The sequence below is a fragment of the Aplidium turbinatum genome, chromosome 5, assembly GCF_918807975.1.
Source record: "Aplidium turbinatum chromosome 5, kaAplTurb1.1, whole genome shotgun sequence".
Lineage (NCBI taxonomy): Eukaryota > Metazoa > Chordata > Ascidiacea > Aplousobranchia > Polyclinidae > Aplidium > Aplidium turbinatum.
In genome coordinates this window covers 35,268,274-35,287,534 of record NC_137476.1, presented here as the reverse complement: position 1 = coordinate 35,287,534, position 19,261 = coordinate 35,268,274, and the positions used below count along the sequence as shown (strand labels likewise).

Below are 19,261 nucleotides of genomic sequence, written 5' to 3'. Positions count from 1 at the left end.
TATCTGGCCTCCATCTGTCGTTGCTCAAATGAAATGATGATTATATCGACAAATTTGTAGTAGCCTATAGCAAATTTAATTTATTTGAATACCGTATATAGTATCATCTTACACTTGATTACTACAACAACACAAAATTCAGCTTCCCTCATGTAAGATAGCAAATAAGCGAAGCTTAATCTATTGCATAAGATAGCAAAATCGATCAAATATCAATTAAAAGCATGTTTGATCTCTTTCTTAATAACCAATATTCAAAGTCCACTTCCTGTTCCAGTATAGTATAACCTACAATCAATCATTTTACAATAGTAAAATTTATTGTCTTCAACTGCACTGCAGTATGTAACTTTGTAAATTTTCTTTTGTAATTTTGTATTTTATTTTAATTTTATGTTTTTTTTTTTAATTTGTATTTTGTTATTCGCTCTGAGGATGCGCATTGTCATGGTGAGCGAAACGTCAGTGAAGCAATAAACCATCCTGTTTGTTGTTGCTTTTACTTTCAATCTCATCAGATGAACGTCGCAACTAGTGCTAAAAATTATTTTTCTGTACTGTCAGTATTGAATTGCATTAAAAACTATGTCTACCAAAATAGCTCTTTTTTTCATTTTTCTATTCTGGTTAGGGGAGAGCATAACATCTTTCGAGAGCTTGGTCCACTCACAAAAAAGCTTATGGAAACTGCATAGCAATGTACTGGCAAGATAGTTGCATGATTAACACTGCACAAAAGTTTTGACTTCCTTGCCTTTCTTTCCACATAATCGCTTAGTCTAAACATTATCAAGATCAAGTCTCTATGTAATAAACTGCCCTTTATTTTTCATTTGCACCAGTTCGTGTTGGTACCAACAGTCTATGTCAATTTGTTGTCCAAAGTTACACGTACCTGATGTATGAAAAACGTGTTAATGTTTCGGTTTCACAGTTTTAATAGCTTTGAGAAGTGTAAAAAACTTCAACAAACATGTTGTCATTAGGTTTTCATAAGTAAATACGTTTATCACTTCGGTGGCTTCGATAGGAGATCTATATATTTCGTACTTTGAATGTTGATGTACAACAATCAACTTTACACATCAAACTACTGCAGTAGGCCAAGTAGTGTTGTAAACCTACACAAGAGCACAATTCACATCTGCTCAACGTTTGTCTGGGCAAATAAATTATTACAATTAAGATTTTAAACAAATCCTTATAGTTTTGTTTGGATGATGATTTAGAATATTGGATAGACGAGAGAGATTAACATTGTCATTAAGCATCGTCTTAAAGGCAGAAAAAGGTGCTTTTGATAGCTTGAAATGCGTCCATACGACTAAAGACGTCATAGATGATATAGTTAACCGTGGACTTCGATACATCTACGCCTAGATTAATCAACATAGTATTACAAAATGCGTCAAAAAATGCATTAAAATATAATTGATTGATATAATATAATATATATAGATTGATATAATATATAATTAAGATATAATTGATTCTAGACAAATAGAATGTAAGTTAAGTGAAGAAATGCACGCGCGATGTGAAAACACGATATTATTGTTGTCTTTCGCTCTTCTGCCTTGTTTATGAAAGTTATCGAACTGGAGGTTCTAAGTAGAAAGTGATTCATACACATGAGAATGATAAACAAGAAAACAAGAAATAAAATAATGATGAAAAATTAACCATATACTTTATTCAGCATTTTTCTTCAAACATGAAAGTTATTGAATAAAATTTGATAATTTGGAGATTTTTTTGTACAGATTTGAAACGTTGTTCAAAACACATCATGCAATGGAACACCTCATTATTTAGTTCGGGTTTACAATAAAAATAATTTACTGTATATTGTTTGTAGTTGGTCCAATTGCAAAGTTTGGTATTCAGTTAGTTTACTTAATTGTAGCATAAACTTATACAATCAAGCAACGCATTTTAAATCCCGTTGCGTTGCTTGATATTTAAGTTCCAAATACTTTTAGTTATTCGTTATTGTCTGTGCATTGTAGGCTATATACTCAGACACAAGATATAAAATTGCTAAGCAACGACCACGAATACACACGCCTGCCCAGGCAGCAAAGTCCTTAATTTTTAGATTGATTCAGCATCGATACTTATTATGAATGCCGATTCTGTTCCTGATTCTAACGCTATTTTGTTACTCAACAATACTTCTTTTCGACAGTATAACAGACTAACAAAACTGTTCGCTTAATATGCTGCTTGGTAGCGTTAAAACTCAGTTAAAGACATGAGGTTTAATTAACACAACTGACATATTCAAAACCTTTAGCTCAATTTGCCTATTAAAGGATTTTCCCATGACGAATTGTGGCTAGAGTTGTGACGAATTGTAGCTAGACTGCTTTAATAAAAATTTGCTTTCGTGTGTCATTGCAATGCTATAGTATCCACTTTGAACTTGTTTTGGTGAACAAATTTCATTTTAATTATAAACCAACGTTTAAATTTATTGAATCAACGCAAACTGTACATTTTTTCGAGCTTATTTTCGAAACCACTCACCTACTTTTGAAGTCGTGACAGTTGTCACGTTTCATCTTAGCGGGAAAATGGTCTTTAGTTATCGTATTCAGAAGCACGTTAATCACGACTGAGCAAGAAATTGGGCTTGTAAAGTGTTTGTTTCAAGAAAAAAACTAAAATGGTTCTTTTTGTTTCATAATTTCAAAATTATTTTGGTTATAAATTATTTACTTTAACTGTCTTAAACTGCCAATGAATGATCCACAAGCGTTGAAATCATTTCCTTAGATATTCGACTTTCCAACAAACAACAGTGTTAAACTTAGATACTGTTATTGTACTCCAACGCTGGATAGCACATTTAAAGATTCTCAATAATAGATTTAAAATGTTTTATGATATCATAGACTTGAAAAGTATTTTGATCTTTAACAAAGGTAGCTTATGGTAGGCTAGCTAATTTTGTAACAACAAATTCATATTTATTCTTGTTTTACTGCACATTGAAGTAATTGAAACACAACTGCGCCACCTGAAAAATATATTAAAAGTCAGTGAGATAGTGCAACATTTAAAAGCTAATCAACAGGCTTGCTTGAATTTCTAACGCTCTTCTTTTTACTGTATGTACATTTCATGCTCTGTTGAGCTAATCAATAATAAACAAAATAGATATCTCAAGGACTCAAGCCAACCTTAGTATCCTACTTGTAAGCAGCCGCAAGCAACGGCTTTGCAGTGTAATCATCTTTAAGCCATATGCAAAACCTGTTTTTGTACTTGTGATGAAGCCTAACTTACGCAGTAAGAGAGGCGTGTTCACATGCATTAGAACACGTATTTTTGTTCAAGATCAAACTTAATGTAAATAACATAAATTCTTTCATCTAATCTGCTTAACTATCAATTCTATCTTGGCAAGTTTCTTTCCAAGAAGCTGATATAGCTTCCGCTTTTTATCAGGCTCACTTTGCTCTAAAAACGTTCTTTGCATATTAACAGTGAGTGCAATATCTTTGCTTGAATACGTGATTAAAGACGTCATACGTTAATACAATCACCTAAATCTCTACATGACAATCGCTACGTGCAGCCCAATAACAACCAACATTCTGACACTGGTTCTGCAGAAGAATCAGAATGTAATGTTGATTTTATGTATCAACAAATGACTTTGATGTCCATAGACAGCAAAATCCGTTATTTTTACATTGAATCAACGTCTGCATACGGACATGAAAGTGACAGATTATGTTGTCAGGGTCTAAGTAAATGATATTCATCTCGTGCGATGGATCTTTTTTACTACAAGTAATTCGTCTCCGATTTCAACCAGCGAAGGGAGAAAAAAGCCGATATTGTCAATCACCTGCTGCATGTCAACCTGAAGGTATTAGCAAAACAAGTTAAGTGCAAGGCTCGTATCAGACGTTGAATCAATGTAAAAAAACGACTGATTTACTGCCTAGAATTTTACTGCCTAGATTTACTGCCAATAGCTAGAGCGACATCCAATGGCGGTCAGCTTGTTTTAAAGCATTGTTTCAGCCAGGCCGAGTTTTAAAGGAAAAGTTTTTTTTATGTAAAAAATGACGATATTGAGATGGTAATATTGCAAGAGACAATCTCGCAAATGAAAGTGGTTAAGTTGGAATGAATGCAAATCTGCTTTCGTCAGAAATATACTATTCCATGACTATTCTAAAGGGATATACATCCAGCCATCAATTGCAAATGACTATCTAATTGATTCTTTATCCTCGGACTGGGAAAGCTTCTTGCAGAGCTTAATCCTGGCAATTTCACATACTTGTAGAGGCTTTGAATCACTGACGCAGGGCCAGTCACCGAGATTGACAGAGTGAAGTTTTCCGATTGTGGAAGGATTGATTGTTGAAGTCTTGTTGCCGGAGAATTATTACATCCATTAGATGCCGCTAAATGAAGAGCAGTCCTTAACGTGCGTTGCTCAAGTGCACACTCCGAGAGTCGAACCAGTGCCGCTTGATCTTGAATTTTCTTCAGCCTGGTGAAGGACCAGTCTGGTGCTTTTGAAGAGGGTCGAACCGGGGCCCTCTTAAATGTCGGATAGTTAACTTTTCACAGGAGCCACAGTCAATAGCATTTCGGTTTGTTTAATTGGTACAATTGTGAAAACTCCTGTTCAGGTATCGCCATTTTAGGTTGGTTATTTTTGTGATATTTCAATTGTGTTTTCTTGAGGTTTGGCGTGGGCTTTCACAATTTGCTTTGGTACAATTAAGGCTGAGTTGGGAAAATATCTACCATATATGATATATTGGGCATATACCTATAATAGCCTGAGTTGAGATCCACTGGACAGATTAAACGTCTAGCGGGATATAAACTGTGATTATTTTGGATATGGCTTCCTTGACTTGTAGCTAGCCCGCTGATAATTTAAGCATTGCCTTCCGAATACTAAGCGTTATAGTTTGTCTAACATGTTATTTCTCTAGACCTGTCTTTTCAAATTAATTAGCAAAGGCAATATTGCTACAATGGCCCACAGTTGGCTGTGTTTGCTGTGGTCTTTCAGTTGGCTGTGGTCTTTCGCTACCATCCTGATTGCGCCATAATCTAACCAACAGTTGTACAATGCATTGTTTTGACAATTACATTTACTCTGCTTGTTTGTTAATATATGGCGCTGTTAAAACAAAAATAAATTGACTTGACTTGTTTAAAAAGATGTCTCATCTTATCTTTCCATGCTTTGTTAAATGAAGACCAGAAACGGCACTGAATGACGTATTGTTTTACCTTGTGTTTAATACGGATACATGTGATGGAAATTTAATATCAAGATCAGTAAAGACAGTATCGTTAACTGGTGAATGTTTAACAACCTCAACCTCAAAAAACGACAAACAAAAATGATCCAATATCCTGCTCCACATCATCATTTACTGGCCAGTTCCAGCAATGGAATCTATCCACGAGCGGGCAGCAGAGATTTTAGCATACGCTGACGGATAATCTGTATTGCATCTGCTGCTTCCCCATGATACAGCTCCTATGAGAATATTTTCTCCTCCATCTTGTACCACCAATGGACCTCCTGAGTCACCCTAAGTACAGAAAGACGAATTAAAAAAGTGTTTTTATCTTTGGTAATATTTAATTTCTCTCCAAAGTCTATTTAGTGTAAGTAAGATTTGTTGTAAAGCGAGGTTGGGCATATTGTACAGTAGAAATATAAGAAGTCTTGTCTTGTTAAAATCGTGATAAAATAAAGTTACCATCGAGAAAAACGAAGTGATCAGATATGCTCAACAATAGGCTACTGTATGTTTGTTAAATTAAATTAACTTTTAGTTTACTTTTGCCAAAATTTAAAATGTTTTTAAATATATTTCAAAAGCTGTGCAGCCTATAGGCTCATATTTAAAGTACTTTACTAAATTCTGTGCTGCTAAAACGGTTTCATCTTTTACTCCATTTTCTAATAAGTTTATTCACAAGCTTTAAAAGCATGAATTAGCCTGCACAAAACTATAATGCTTGACCTGCTATGAAATGCTTTAAACTGTTATACTTTCAGTTTAGCTGATAGACACATACAAAGAACGTACATTGCATGACCCAATGTCTTGACCTCCCGCGCATTGCATGCGGTCGGTTATCGTGATTGCGCTTCCCCAAGACTTTTGGCAGCTTTCTTGGGAGACAAGCGGTACAGTTCCCACTTGTAAGGTGTCCAGGTTTACCAAACCTAATAATTGCAATTGACTGAGGTTTGAAGTTCAGCCTAAAGGAACACTTCAGTACCACAGAAGGCTAGCCAGGGGTTTGTTGGGACGAAATGTGACATCGGTTAGTCCGATGCGTATGAATTTATTTTCGGATTCATAACCTAAAATTTTTCATTGAATTTACATTACATTAAGTCTTGCTATGAATGCAAGCGGTATGAAAGTAGGCTGCTGTACACATAAAATAAAAAATAATACAAAATTTAGCAATAGTGGTAATTATTATTATAAGGCCTATTACCAAATCAAAATTAGTTATACAAGAGAAAAATACTACTGAACGTAATAGCTCTCATCTACAATACATCTTACCGTAATTTGGTTATTTTTTAAGCGTTCGAACAAACGTTTTAAATTTGTGAATTTAGTAAACAGTTAAATAGTTAAGTACTAGTTGAGTATCATCATTACGCTATTAGTTGTTAATTAAACATACTTTGCCCAATTTTTGAATAACCCCATCCGGATAAAGTGGCCGCTGTTCCTTCTGCATACTCAACACCTTCTGCTGCCATGGTTATCAATCCCACCTGCATCCAAGAGTAAAACGATGAAACAAAGTTAATGCAACTTAAGCATGAATTGAATTCGAAAGAAATGAGAAGAGAAGTTATCCAATTATTCTAAAAAAATAATTAGTAGTTACAGTATAGATGGTCTATTTTTTTTATATTTTGTTCAGTTTTGTTACTCTGATTTTGATCTCGCTTGCTGTAGAAAGAGCTTGCCAGTAAAAGTTGCAAGTCTAAATGTGAAAACTTTAAGATACAGAATGCAAAGATAAGTATGAAACGAAGTCGACAGGCTTGGCATTCCACACTACTTCCCTCCAGACGAGTTCACATTGTCGTCAGCAACCATGCGCCTTGCAGTGCAAGTAGACCAAACGCGGATAGACCAAACTCTCTCTACAGTAGAATTTAGAATTCTAGACAGAAGAGACGTGGCGAGCACACCACATTGCTAACCACCGGTGTGGCTGTCTTGACATTCGACATTAACTTGGTTCTATCTTCACAATTACTACCATGCTTTGATTGTCACGTGATAATCTGAGTGCAACAATATTGTTACAAGATATCAATTCATTACCAGGCTATTCAACTTAGCGTCGGCTACCAACGTCAGGACAGCATAATCGTAGTCGTATTGAGAGTCAACGTTGTGTTGAGGGTGGGCGGTGAAGGACTTTTGGTCGATATATTGGTCCAGTTGCTTGTAGTCGACTCCTCCCAAACCAACGGTGACGGTGCTTGTCCTAGTAATGCAATGCCCAGCGTGAGAACGCAAATGTGACTTGACATTTTTAACCCTTTAACGCCTTGATGGGTTTCTAGCAACACGAACAAAAATTTGAAAGCACGTATACCTCCCACACTATAGGCCTACATCCCTCTACAGTCATAGTCAGTGTATTTCTCAAGCTACTATTTATCTTGTCTTTCATAAACGCCAATTGGTTTCATTTGTAACTTCGTAAAGAATAATTAAAATTTCCTTGCAAAAAACTATTGGTTCGCTAGCGACCCAGTCAGGCAATAGTGTAAAAAAAGGTTAAGGGAACCCAAATTGAACCCTTTACGGCCCACGTTTTGCCAGCTGTCCATGGTTTGAAAACCGCTGTATTAAAACCAACATAATATATTTTTCCACGATTTGAAAGTTGTTGACAATAACTCTTGCTCACGTGGATTCACAATGCGCGGCTGTCATAACAAATCCAGGAGCAATGAGTGATCCTCCACAGAAATGCGATCCGGACTTCTGGAGAGAAACCTGCAATTGAAATGTAAACCGTTTTTTTCCTCATGTTCACAGCGATCTGCTCACGTAATGAACAGTTTAAGGATTGTCTGATCATGCGTCTGTGTGAATTCAGTGATGAAAACAATCAATTAAAACTTTTTAGTACAGCTCACAAGTTATGCAACTAAAACTCGATTTAATGCCAGTCGATCATGTTTGGTTTTATAAAAACTAATCCTAGGTAATCATGTTTGTCTGAACGCCCTGTTTTAGCCTGGCTAAAACAGGGCGTTAAAATCTACATTGTGAAGCAAGAAGCTCAATCTATTGCATGTTTGGTTTAAACTGTTCACTGTAATTGTTTGTTTTAGAGTTGTGGTCTAAACTCCAACGCAATATTTTTCTTTTAAAATCGTGTACACCAGTTAGTAAAAGTGGGCTAATTAAATAGCCAGCTATTCAATTTGGCTAAGATCAAAGCAGCAAAATTGAACGAGTGCAAAATACAAAAGGTTTAGATGAATTGATTAAGACTAAAATAAAGTGAGTTGTGTGTGGGATACGTTTGATTACATAACAGAGAGAAATGGCTTAAACTCGGACAGCTACTTTATCTGGTCCAGATCTTTATCAGATCGGGTAGGGATCTTACTAGATTTTTACCAGATCTGGTCCAGATAAACTGGCTGTCTGGGAACATATTGATTAGTTGGTACTTTGTAGTCGGGTACTTTATATGGTACTTTATATGTATATTTTATAGTTCGTATCAGTTAAAACGTTGTGAGACCATCAATAATATCATTAATTAACTATCAGAGAGTTAATAAATAAACCAGAGAGTTTGCTTTACCTTGTTTTGCACATGGCAGCTACCAGTTTATACAAAAGCGTAGTCTGAACTACACTAAACAATAAACATAAGAACCTGCCAAGGGAGGTCTCCTTTTGAAGCGTCTTGGCCACCGACGACTCTGCTGTCGGCTCTGTCCATTGGATGGATAGGAATATCTCCTGGAGGACTTGGCCATGCTGTTGTAGAAGGTCAAAAATAAGGTTTCGATGATTGTTTAAAAATGGTTGAAAATTCTAAAACTTAGAGAAAATCGCCATCATTTGAATGACACAAGTTTGCACGCAAAGAAATCAGTTTGAAACTGAAGATAAAATATTTTAAATATATTTACTTTTTTCTACAATAATAATAATAATATTGAAAACACAACTAATAATAATAATCAATATTAGTTTTCACAATAATCATCGTTCGTCCCGTTAGCTCAGTTGGTTGAGCGCCAGACTTTATGCACGAACAAACCTCAAGATCAGGCGTCGTTAGTTCGATTCCCGGTGTGTGCGATTGAGCAACGCATTTCAGGAGTGCTAAATGTGTAAGTTAGAAACCTTAGTGACAAACTCACTTTTTAAATTAAAAAAAAATTCTCTATGGTTAAAAAAAATTGTTAACAATGTTTTGATTTTGCAAACTACTTCACTTACCAAACGCTTCGGCCAGGAAAAGCACAACACAGATACGAGCCAACATGTTACCAATTCTTCTTCATACAAATGCCTCCAAAAGCTCTCGACGGCTTTTATAGTTTTGAAAAACCTACTGTATTTATTTTACTTTAGTGCAAACATATCGAGTGCCATGCATGCCATAAATAGACAGGGAGCTTCTCTAAACTTCCAGAGATTGATTGCAGCAACATATTTTATGTTTCTCACGAGCTTGCCGAATTGTTATGTCAAATGCTAGCTTAGGGCTGGATCTTGCAGGATCCTGCAAGGAACCTAGATCTTAACTTGATTATTGCATCGCTATTTATTTCGAGTGCATACCTCTAAAATTAGCTCTAACTTTTAAAATTTAAACCTAACTCAAATATTAACATTTATAATATCTTATTTGTCGCTTCCATTGCTGCAAATACTGTTTACAACTTTTCCAACAACAACAGTTTTGAAAGGTTCCATCATTGTATTTGGTGAATCTGAGTTTTACTCTATTTTGCCCAAGTGGGAATAGTAATTGTAACAATATAAATACCAAAAAGCGTAGGCTACATTCTAAAGCTACACATGGTTTTTCCATGATTGTTATGTATCAAAGATGCGCTTTAACTGATAATAAATATGTGTGCACAAAATCTTATCTTACACTGGACGCAAACTGTTCTCATAGACATAAATGTGTATCATCTGTAATTAATAACTTGCGCAAAAATAGTGCATGTGCACTGCGCATGTTTAAGATTTATGTCCGTAGTTGACATGGTTGTAAGACCAACCAAGCCACCAGTCAGTTATGACATTGATTCAACGTTTACAGATGTTGAATCAGTACCCAAAAGGGCAGATATAATGGCTGCACATTGCTTCTGATGCAAATGTGTTGAAACAACAAACGAGACAATAACGTGGGACTCGGTCTTGTTGCTGTTATGTTATGATTCTATATTAAGACACCGGTGAGTTTAAATGGTTATCCTGACACAAGTGTTTGCTGGCAGCATTGCCTCAGCCACTTTGCAACAAGCAATGACTTGCTGAATTTGCAAAAGGAACTTTAGCAATGTTAGAAATTATATTATTAACGCCATCGGTTTCTGAGAAAAAACATTTGGCAGCACAAATTTAAAAGATAAATAAGTTAAAAAAAAACTATTAATAGTGTCTAAATTTAGAAAGAAAAGGCTTTAACACAGTCTACCCTTTTCAAAACTTTGATAAGGCAACTAAATCTACTAAAATATAACAATACAGAGTAAGGAATACGGATATTAAATAAATAAATTGTCTAACAACTATAAAATGAATTGAACTAAAAATTGCAGCACATCTGAGCAAAAGTTATCTATAAAGTTGCAGAGAGAGCATTTTCTACAGCTAGAAGATTTGTTACGCTGTAGGTGTAATTACGAAGTTACAAGTATAAAGGCTACTGCAATCAAGGCTTATTTGCAATCACAAAGCGGTTGATAGCACACGAGAGTTTAAAAAGAGCTGATCTTGAGCAGTCCGGAGCAAAAATTTGGGTCTTGCAAACTTTTGTTTTTTAGATTTGTTTGGAAAGTCATTGTTGTGGTTGTGAGGGTGTTCTGCTCTCGTTTCGTCAGCAACAATTTTCTCCTTGAAATGATAACTTTGCTGAACGTACTGTTGGTGAGGTTTGGTGGAAATTCTGTGAGAAGGACGGTTCAAAACCCTTGTTTGTGAAAATATCTCAGGATTGGATAATTTGTAAGGGTTAACTGTGTTCCTCGTAGTTTTGGTTGGAACATTTTCTTTCTTCGAGTATGAAGAACCATTCTGGACTTTCGGAGTCGTAGAAGACGAAGTGATGTGTTTGGAAACGGTTGAGTAAAGACCGTGTTTCTCCGTTGTCTATAAAAAATAAATCAAAGTAAGTGAAATCTTTGTGGAAACAAAAGCTATATTGCATTTAACATCATCTCATGCGTTCTCGGAGGTTCTATTGTGAATAAATCGACAAGAAAACACTCTTCAAATGCAAAAGAATGTCAAAGCAAAACCAGCAATATACGACAAACAAGATTTTGTCTGTGTTTGCAAAAAATGGACACAAATCGATCAGTCTAAACCTGAGAAGACAATTTTCATTGATGTATACAAAACGTACAGTCTCAAGAGTAGAATGCAGATTCCCTGTGCTGTATGATCGTAACTCTGAAGCAATAGCGTCATGTGGATCTCTTTCTGTGTCTCGATGAAGATTCGCTTGTGAGTTGGACTTGACTGTTACAAAAGGTAATCACTTATAAGTTGCTTGTGCAGTATTCGACAATAAGGTACAATCATTATCCAACCATGCAATAAATCTACACAGTGACGGTGCGAAATTTGATGTTTAATCATGTCGTTGTTTGGTTAATTTTGTTGCACCATTCAAGCATTTTGCTACTAACTTGGTAATCCGTTGTTTTAATTGTATCAATACAATTTTTATGAAAATGTTGCACTGTTTTTCCAAAGGAATGCTTTATGAAAGAGTTCTATTGAAGATATCTTACAAAAAGTGATATTCATTTTGGGAAGTATTTCCTACATTATAACCCACCTTGGAATCGAACCATGGTATACGAGAGACCATCGTGTTTATTATAGCTTTCTTGTAAAATCTAGTCTCAAATCATGATCTCACCCGAATAAGAATTCTTATGCTTGTGATATTTGGAATGCTTGATTGGGATTGGTTGTTCAAACGTCACGTGATTCTTTGAGCTGTAATGTTTCTGAATACAATACACACATTTTTTTTACTATAAAATATAACTACTAAAAAATTCTTGTAGGGTGGTAAAATTTCCAATCACAATCTTCTCAATGGCTTGCTTAATTTACTTGGATGTTGTGTGTGTGTCATTAAGTATCAAGTTATAGCTTTGACAACTTTTTTACACAGGCGCTATCTCAGGACAATTCAGTGCGAAGACCAACATCTTCAAACATGAAGAACAGGCATGATCATGAAAAAAAAAAGTTTTCTTGTATTTAGATCTCCATTCGATGGTGGATAATTTAAATAAAATGAATGGGAAAGCATAAGAAAGCCAAGCTATTGGTCTACCACTATGCATGCGATTAGGTGTCTTGGCAAAGACACAGCTGTGTGCTTTTCAGCGGTGTCGAACCAAAACCGTCTGAATGTCATACATATGTCCACTCCGGCCGACATGGAATAATTCCTTTTTTTGCTTGTTGTTTACCATGTACAAGATATTAAAATCACACAAACAAAAACGTCATCGAAACGTCAGTCTTTCAATTTAATCATCATCATCATCCTCATTCAGTGCCATCTCTGCTTGAAAGCTGATGACTATAGCCAACTCAATAATTCATATTTAGCCAGTTGTGAAATGTTTGTATAACTACGTGGATTTTGTATATAACTTTTTAAGCCGTCTAATTGTTTAAATTTTGTGTAGCTTTTTCTCATCTTTCTTTTATTACTCACTTCTTTTTTGTGATTCTTCTGAACCGACAAAACTTCTTCCTGATAGTATTTGGACTTGTCGGTTGGGTTTGCTTTGCTTGGCATTGAAGACTTTATTTTTGGGTGTGCTTTTTCCTGCATGTTGACAAATTTAGTTTGCTTTGAATGTTTTCACTGCACTTAACAACCAGATGTGTTTGGAATATGTACAAAAAAGTTAGTTTGCTCATTAATCAACGCAAAAAATAACTGTTTTACTTTTTCACGATTTCTTGCTTTCTCCTCCCGATTTAGGCCGCCAACATGATCGTGACGTAATGGGCCTTTGATAACTTGCTGTGCAGTGGTAGGTCTTCCTTTCATCTGCTATACAAGTACTTTGACTATAATTTCGCAGTATGCATTACATGGTCTGCAGAGCTATTGTGGATAATTTGATCTTTATAATTACTATCGTCAAGGTTCCAGCATGGTTTCTCAGAAAATTTTTGTAATCTATTTTAGACATAAACGCTGCATAGGCGAGTGGTGAAAGATGTGGAACGACCCTCGAAAGGGTGCTGGTTTTACATCGCTCAAGAGCAAGCAATTGTGTTTTTAGCACAATTGCATGCTCTTGATGAAACTTAAAGGCATGCCTGATGGTAGACATGAAGATTGGCTTCCTTGTCTGTCCGTCCACTTAATCTAAATCTTCTATCACCCGGCGTAAGTCAGGACACGACAACAAGCACAATGTTTTGACATTTGAAGTTATTTTTGGTTAATAAAAAATGCAATCAAAGGAGTTATGTGCAATTGTAAATATTAAGAGAGTATTTGTCATAATAATAACAGACCTGTAATCCACAGAAGGGTTTATTAAATCCTGTGGCAAAGGCTTAATAATTTTCATAAGTATTAAACTATAATTTTCATATCAATAAATCTTCTGGTTTGGGTTTAAAATGCAAGGATAGCTGCTTATATCTTTTGATGTCGATGTTATAAAACGTAAAAACGTGCGTCATGTTTCTGAGTAATGCGTGAATAATGAATGAATGCATAATGCGCTTCACCTGAGGTACACCGATGACAAAATATTCTCCAAAATCTTCATCTGTTTCTCCAAAGCTGAAGAGATCATCATCCCGGAGAGAGCCTAGACCGTCAGTTTGAAACTTTTGATTCGATTCTTGAAGGTTTTCTAGAGGTCATTATAAATTTTAATGTTTGCTTTTGAGTTAAAACAACTGCTATTGGCACGGTTTCAGAATATTAACAATGTGGCCCAGTGACAGCATAATATCTTTCGCTTTAGTTGCAATTCAGTCAAAAATTTGATTTTTTCAACCTGACTTCATAGGCGAAAATCAAACTAGAAAAAATAGTTTATCAGAACAAAAGCGTATCTTTTATATGACTTTACTGCCAACTAACGATAATTAATTTTAGAAATACAAGGACACAGAAATACCACACAGGAATTTCGATCTTATGCAAAACACATGACAAAGCTCTTCAATACTTAAAAAGAAAAAACAAGAAGACAGATGTTGTGGTCAGTGGTATACGTAGACCGTGGTTTTCAGTGGGGTAACATGATCAATTTTCGGGTGTTCACCTTTTCCACTAAACAATAAACAGTAGACATTAAGCATAGTCCACTTGTGTTGAAAAAAACCCTGGATCCACCAAGACACTTTCACTGTTTTTTTATCACAAGTTGGTGGTCTTACTTTATTAAAGTGCAAACAGGTCTATTACATTAGTGAAAACAAAGAAAGTGAATGCAAAGGAAAAATTGCTGTTTAGTGTTTATTGACCTGTTTCGAGGAAAGTTTGATTTTCCTCTAGAACAAGCATCGTATTGCACGCTTCTTGTATATCTGCATCTTTCGGATAATGAAATTGTGGAAAAGCTGAATCGTTGCCTGCCTTCTGACGTACATCAAATGGTGCTGTGTTTATTCTGTTAAAATATGGAGTTTTATTTTAATTTTTCAAGTAGGCCTGCAAGACCAAAAAAGTGCTTGAAGAACTGATACTTGTTTCGATGACAAGAAATTAACCATTGTTAATCAAAAGACGTAGACAAGTATAATGAGCTAAAACGTTTAACATATTAGTAGGTTATCAGAGTGGTTCAGTGAAATTGTGTTTATTTTTGACTACCGCAAAAGATGGCGCAGCGGGTATGGCGCTGCGGTGGGATGGCGCAGCGGGTAAGGCGCTCGCTTTCCAACCACGCAATCCTGGTTCGACTCCCGGCTTATGCTGGTTGTTGACAAACACCGCTCACCTCTACCCAGGGTGTAATAAATTGGGTGGGCACAGCTGCTGAAGGAAAGGCGGCCGAGAGAAAGAAACTGGCCACCCTACTCTCGTTAGTGCCGATGGCTTAGTATAATGAGAACCTTATCTTCTCATCCCCCAATGCTTGGATTCAAGTATGGGACGCACCTTTTTACCGCAAAAGAAACAAAAAAACCTATTGCTATACAAAACAAAGAATACGAAAAAAAAATATTCTTTTCAGATACTCGCCTGTTTAAAAGCGAGAGATTTGAGAAAATTTCTTTCTGCAATGGGACAGTACAGGATTGATTAAACTTTTCTACAGTGGCTTTGGCATTTCTCAAAATTCCAAGAAAATAATTCGCATTCTCTGCTTGATTCTTGATTCTGGTTTCGTCTGCTTCAAATTTTAATTTGCATCTTGTCCTAATTGATTTCTCGCGTTTTCGAAGTGCGGTTGCGATCTACAAAAAATAATTTTCTGTTCATCCAAGTCATACGAATACTTGTTTGACTTACTACACCAGCCAAGTTCACCAACAAAACCATGTTTTAAAAATAAAATATTTCCGCTCCAAAATGTTTCAGGTAATTCTGAATTGGAGTTGACACAAACGTGAATCTTTCAAAATGTTTGTGTCTCTCCTATAGCTCAGTTTTTCCCTCAGTTATATAAACAAAGAATTTGCTTGATTAAGTAAAACTGGTTTTACTCTTTCAGTGTGCGCGCAACGCACTACAGTAGAATGGCAGTTCTCCATTCAGCAGCGGCATTTAGTGGATGATATAATTTATAGACAACAAGCTGAAACTTCACTCTGTCAATCTCTGTAACCGATCCTGCGTCAGTGATTTAAAGTGATTCTACAAGTATACGAAACTGCCAGGGTTAGGCTCCCAACGACTTTCTCAGTTCTAGGATAAAGATGCCCACACTCAGCCCACAGTCTGTCAATCACCTAGCACTCTTTGAATGGATAAAACTACCAACATTTACATGAAAAGCAACGGCGTTTATTGAGCGTGTTATAACATACAACAGACAAAACAAATAATATTTACGAATGTTAAATGGCAGAAGAACGTGGAGAAAACGACTAAAAACTTGATTAGTCATTATAAAAACGATAAACAAAACTTAGGCAATTGTACAGAAAGAAATTAGAACCAGGTTTTATTAGAAATTTATTTGTCAAACTAAGTTAGAAATGGAAAGTCAATATTTACCGAAATGTGCAGTGAACAAATAGCAAGAATTTTTTTTTATTGCCCAAAGTAAAGATGAATAAAAAATGCAACCCACCTGATACCAAAGCTTCTTAGTGGTTTGTAGAATTAGTTGATCTGATTTTCTTTTCTGTCTTTGCAAGTCCATTTCTTTACGCTTTAATTTTTCTAAGATTGTTTGGAGTTCAGTTTCTTTATGAAAACAAAGCAAAAGTACTTGGTGATCTTAGTGATATTATGGCGTTTATTGCAGTTTGTTGGTATCATAATTCAATCAGACAACAGACAAAAGTGTTCTACTTAAACAAACTAATTAGGCCTACTTGAACAAATGTTATTGTTTCTAGCACTAGTTGCAACGTTCATCTGATTAAATTGAAAATAAAAGCAACAATAGCAATAAAATATTGCGTGTTTTATTTTTTTCTTGTCTTCAATCGCATTGCAGTATATCCCCTTCTAAAATTTTATTTTGTATGTTAGTCGCTCTGAGAATGCGCATTGTCATAGTGAACGAAACGTCAGTGAAGCAATAAACCATCTTGTTTGTTGTTACTGTTACTTTCAATTTTATCAAATGAACGTTGCAACTTGTGCAAGAAATGATAATTGTCCTGATGAACACACAAAGTTTTCAGTATTCTGAACAAATGTTATTTACATAAACATTACTACGAAATACTTTCCCTTTATTAATGAAAAATAAGTTCATTTTTCAACCATTGCTGACCAAAAAGTCTTCAAGCTTTAGTAAAAAAATATTCATGCTGCTAAAATCATAGTTTAAATAGAAATGGTCGATGACCACCACCTACCTTTGGCTTCCAGCATATTTTCGCAGCCAATCAAAGCGTCTTGTATTTGTGCGGTAAAATGCTCAACTTTATTATTCTTTCCGTGTTGATGATACAAGGATAAACAAGCCGCGCATGTAAATCTCTTGCACTTCTTGCAAAAATAATCCGCATTTTTATCTAAAACAATTTTAAAAAAATATCTTTGGTGTGCTTGAAATACAACGTAGTTGGCAGAAAACGTTAAAAGATGATTTTTGCAATGCATCGCCTAGCCATGCAGGAACGCTAATTCTAAAACGCAATCGGTGACCGGCTAAGGTTTTATGCCTCTGCAAGTATGCCAAACTATCAGATTAAAACCTGAGCTTTCCTAGGAAATAGAAAACCACTCAACCTACCATGCTTGTTTCGGCATTTGCCTTTGTCCAGTGAAGCCTCGACTTCAAAAAACCTTTTCAGATGCGAAATATTTTCTTCTTTGTGTCTTTCCTTGGAATTTTTGTAATATACTGCGTGTTCATTCATGCATGACAAACACATCAACTTTCCACAGTCAGCACAAAATTTGAAATTTGCTTGTTCGAAAACCAAGCCACACACCATACAAAACATATTCCTGTTTATTTAGAAACACCTTAATTTGAAAAATAAGTTTTTAAAAAAAAGCAAATTGAAAACCATTTGGTGAATTGCACTAACGAAGTCCAAAAGAAACAACTATTCGTGGCTTGAGATGATTAATCTAATCTAACAAAATTGCAAAGAATGAAAATGCACAAAAATGTCAAGCTTATACTGTATATATGATGATAATGATGGTAATAATGTCAGTATTGTCTATTAATAATGCATGGAGAATCAGCAGAGCCCTATTTATGGAATATGCATTTCGCTCTACTACTGTGGAGCATCATCAGTGCCTTATTCAAACGGAAATCTATTTGAATAAGGCATTAATGATGCTCTACGGTAGTAGAGCAAAATGCATATGCCATAAATAGGGCTGTGTTGATTCTCCATGCATTTTTAATACAAAATACTGAACTGATACTTGATGGCGAATCGCTGGCCTGCTGCTTCGTAGTCAGGAGATCCCCTATCCTTAATGGAACTCAGTAAATGATGATAATAGTGATGATAATACTAGTGATTGTAACGTCACACCAGTTTTGAAGTAGAAAAAGTTAAACTTCCAAACCTCCTTCTACATACTCCCAGTTATTATTTTGCCTCTCCACCTTTCATCAGCATTGTATACGCTTCTTCTTTAGCAGATTGATCATGTTTGGTCAGCTGTAATCTCTCATATGAACTTCTTCCATTTGTTTTTCTGATGCTGGTAGATCTAAGATCGATTCCAGGTCGGGTCAAACCGAAGACTTTAAAAACGGTACCGATTGTGTTTTATCCTGCATAGCGCAGTGAGAATGAGTCGGGTGATAATGTGATAACATCGTAAACCTGATATAAATTAAAAATGAGCCCTGTCGCTAAAAGACCTTAGCTGTTGTAGAGCGACAATAAATAAAACCATAACATTATTATTATCCATTTGTTTTTACTGGTACTTCTAGCATCCCTTTTCATTCCCGTAATTTGCTTGATATTGTCAAAATATTTTTTGTCGTCCTTTCGTTCGTTTGCTTTGCCCCATCTCAGTCATTTTGTGTCAACCTTAAACTCAGAAAGTAACGATACTTCAGACACATAGCAAGAAGAAACTCATTGCAAAAAATTTAATGCATACCTAAAGTATTGCGAAAATTGTTTGAAAGTTACAACGCACTGCTTCCTGAGAATTAGTCTTAAAATAACATGTTCACCTAACAAATCGTCGGGTGTGTATGAAAGGTATTGTTTGCATACGCCTTTGATCCATTCATCGGCTTTAGCGTGGTGTTTGTTGACGATAAGGCGAGACAATCGGAGAGCTTTACCTCGCGTAGATGAAATATATCCAAATGTCAAAGCATCAACAAATAATA

General features: G+C 35.5%; 2 protein-coding genes across 2 annotated transcripts; both read right to left on the bottom strand.

The window, feature by feature from the left end:
• Positions 1 to 5,285: 5,285 nt before the first annotated feature.
• Positions 5,286 to 9,566, bottom strand: LOC145771339 (chymotrypsinogen B-like). Its single transcript, XM_082583089.1, has 7 exons — positions 9,513 to 9,566; positions 8,941 to 9,044; positions 7,954 to 8,042; positions 7,359 to 7,524; positions 6,703 to 6,796; positions 6,087 to 6,226; positions 5,286 to 5,582 (listed from the first exon to the last, which is right to left on the bottom strand). Exons 1-7 carry the CDS (start codon positions 9,556 to 9,558, stop codon positions 5,418 to 5,420), a joined length of 804 nt encoding a protein of 267 aa, XP_082439215.1. The 5' UTR covers positions 9,559 to 9,566; the 3' UTR covers positions 5,286 to 5,417.
• Positions 9,567 to 10,982: 1,416 nt separating this feature from the next.
• Positions 10,983 to 17,888, bottom strand: LOC145771217 (uncharacterized). The gene is made up of 11 exons (XM_082582951.1): positions 17,675 to 17,888; positions 17,295 to 17,453; positions 16,556 to 16,671; positions 15,502 to 15,716; positions 14,781 to 14,926; positions 14,034 to 14,161; positions 13,234 to 13,341; positions 12,997 to 13,110; positions 12,181 to 12,271; positions 11,659 to 11,774; positions 10,983 to 11,402 (listed from the first exon to the last, which is right to left on the bottom strand). Exons 1-11 carry the CDS (start codon positions 17,886 to 17,888, stop codon positions 10,983 to 10,985), a joined length of 1,827 nt encoding a protein of 608 aa, XP_082439077.1.
• Between the last annotated feature and the right edge of the window lie 1,373 nt (positions 17,889 to 19,261).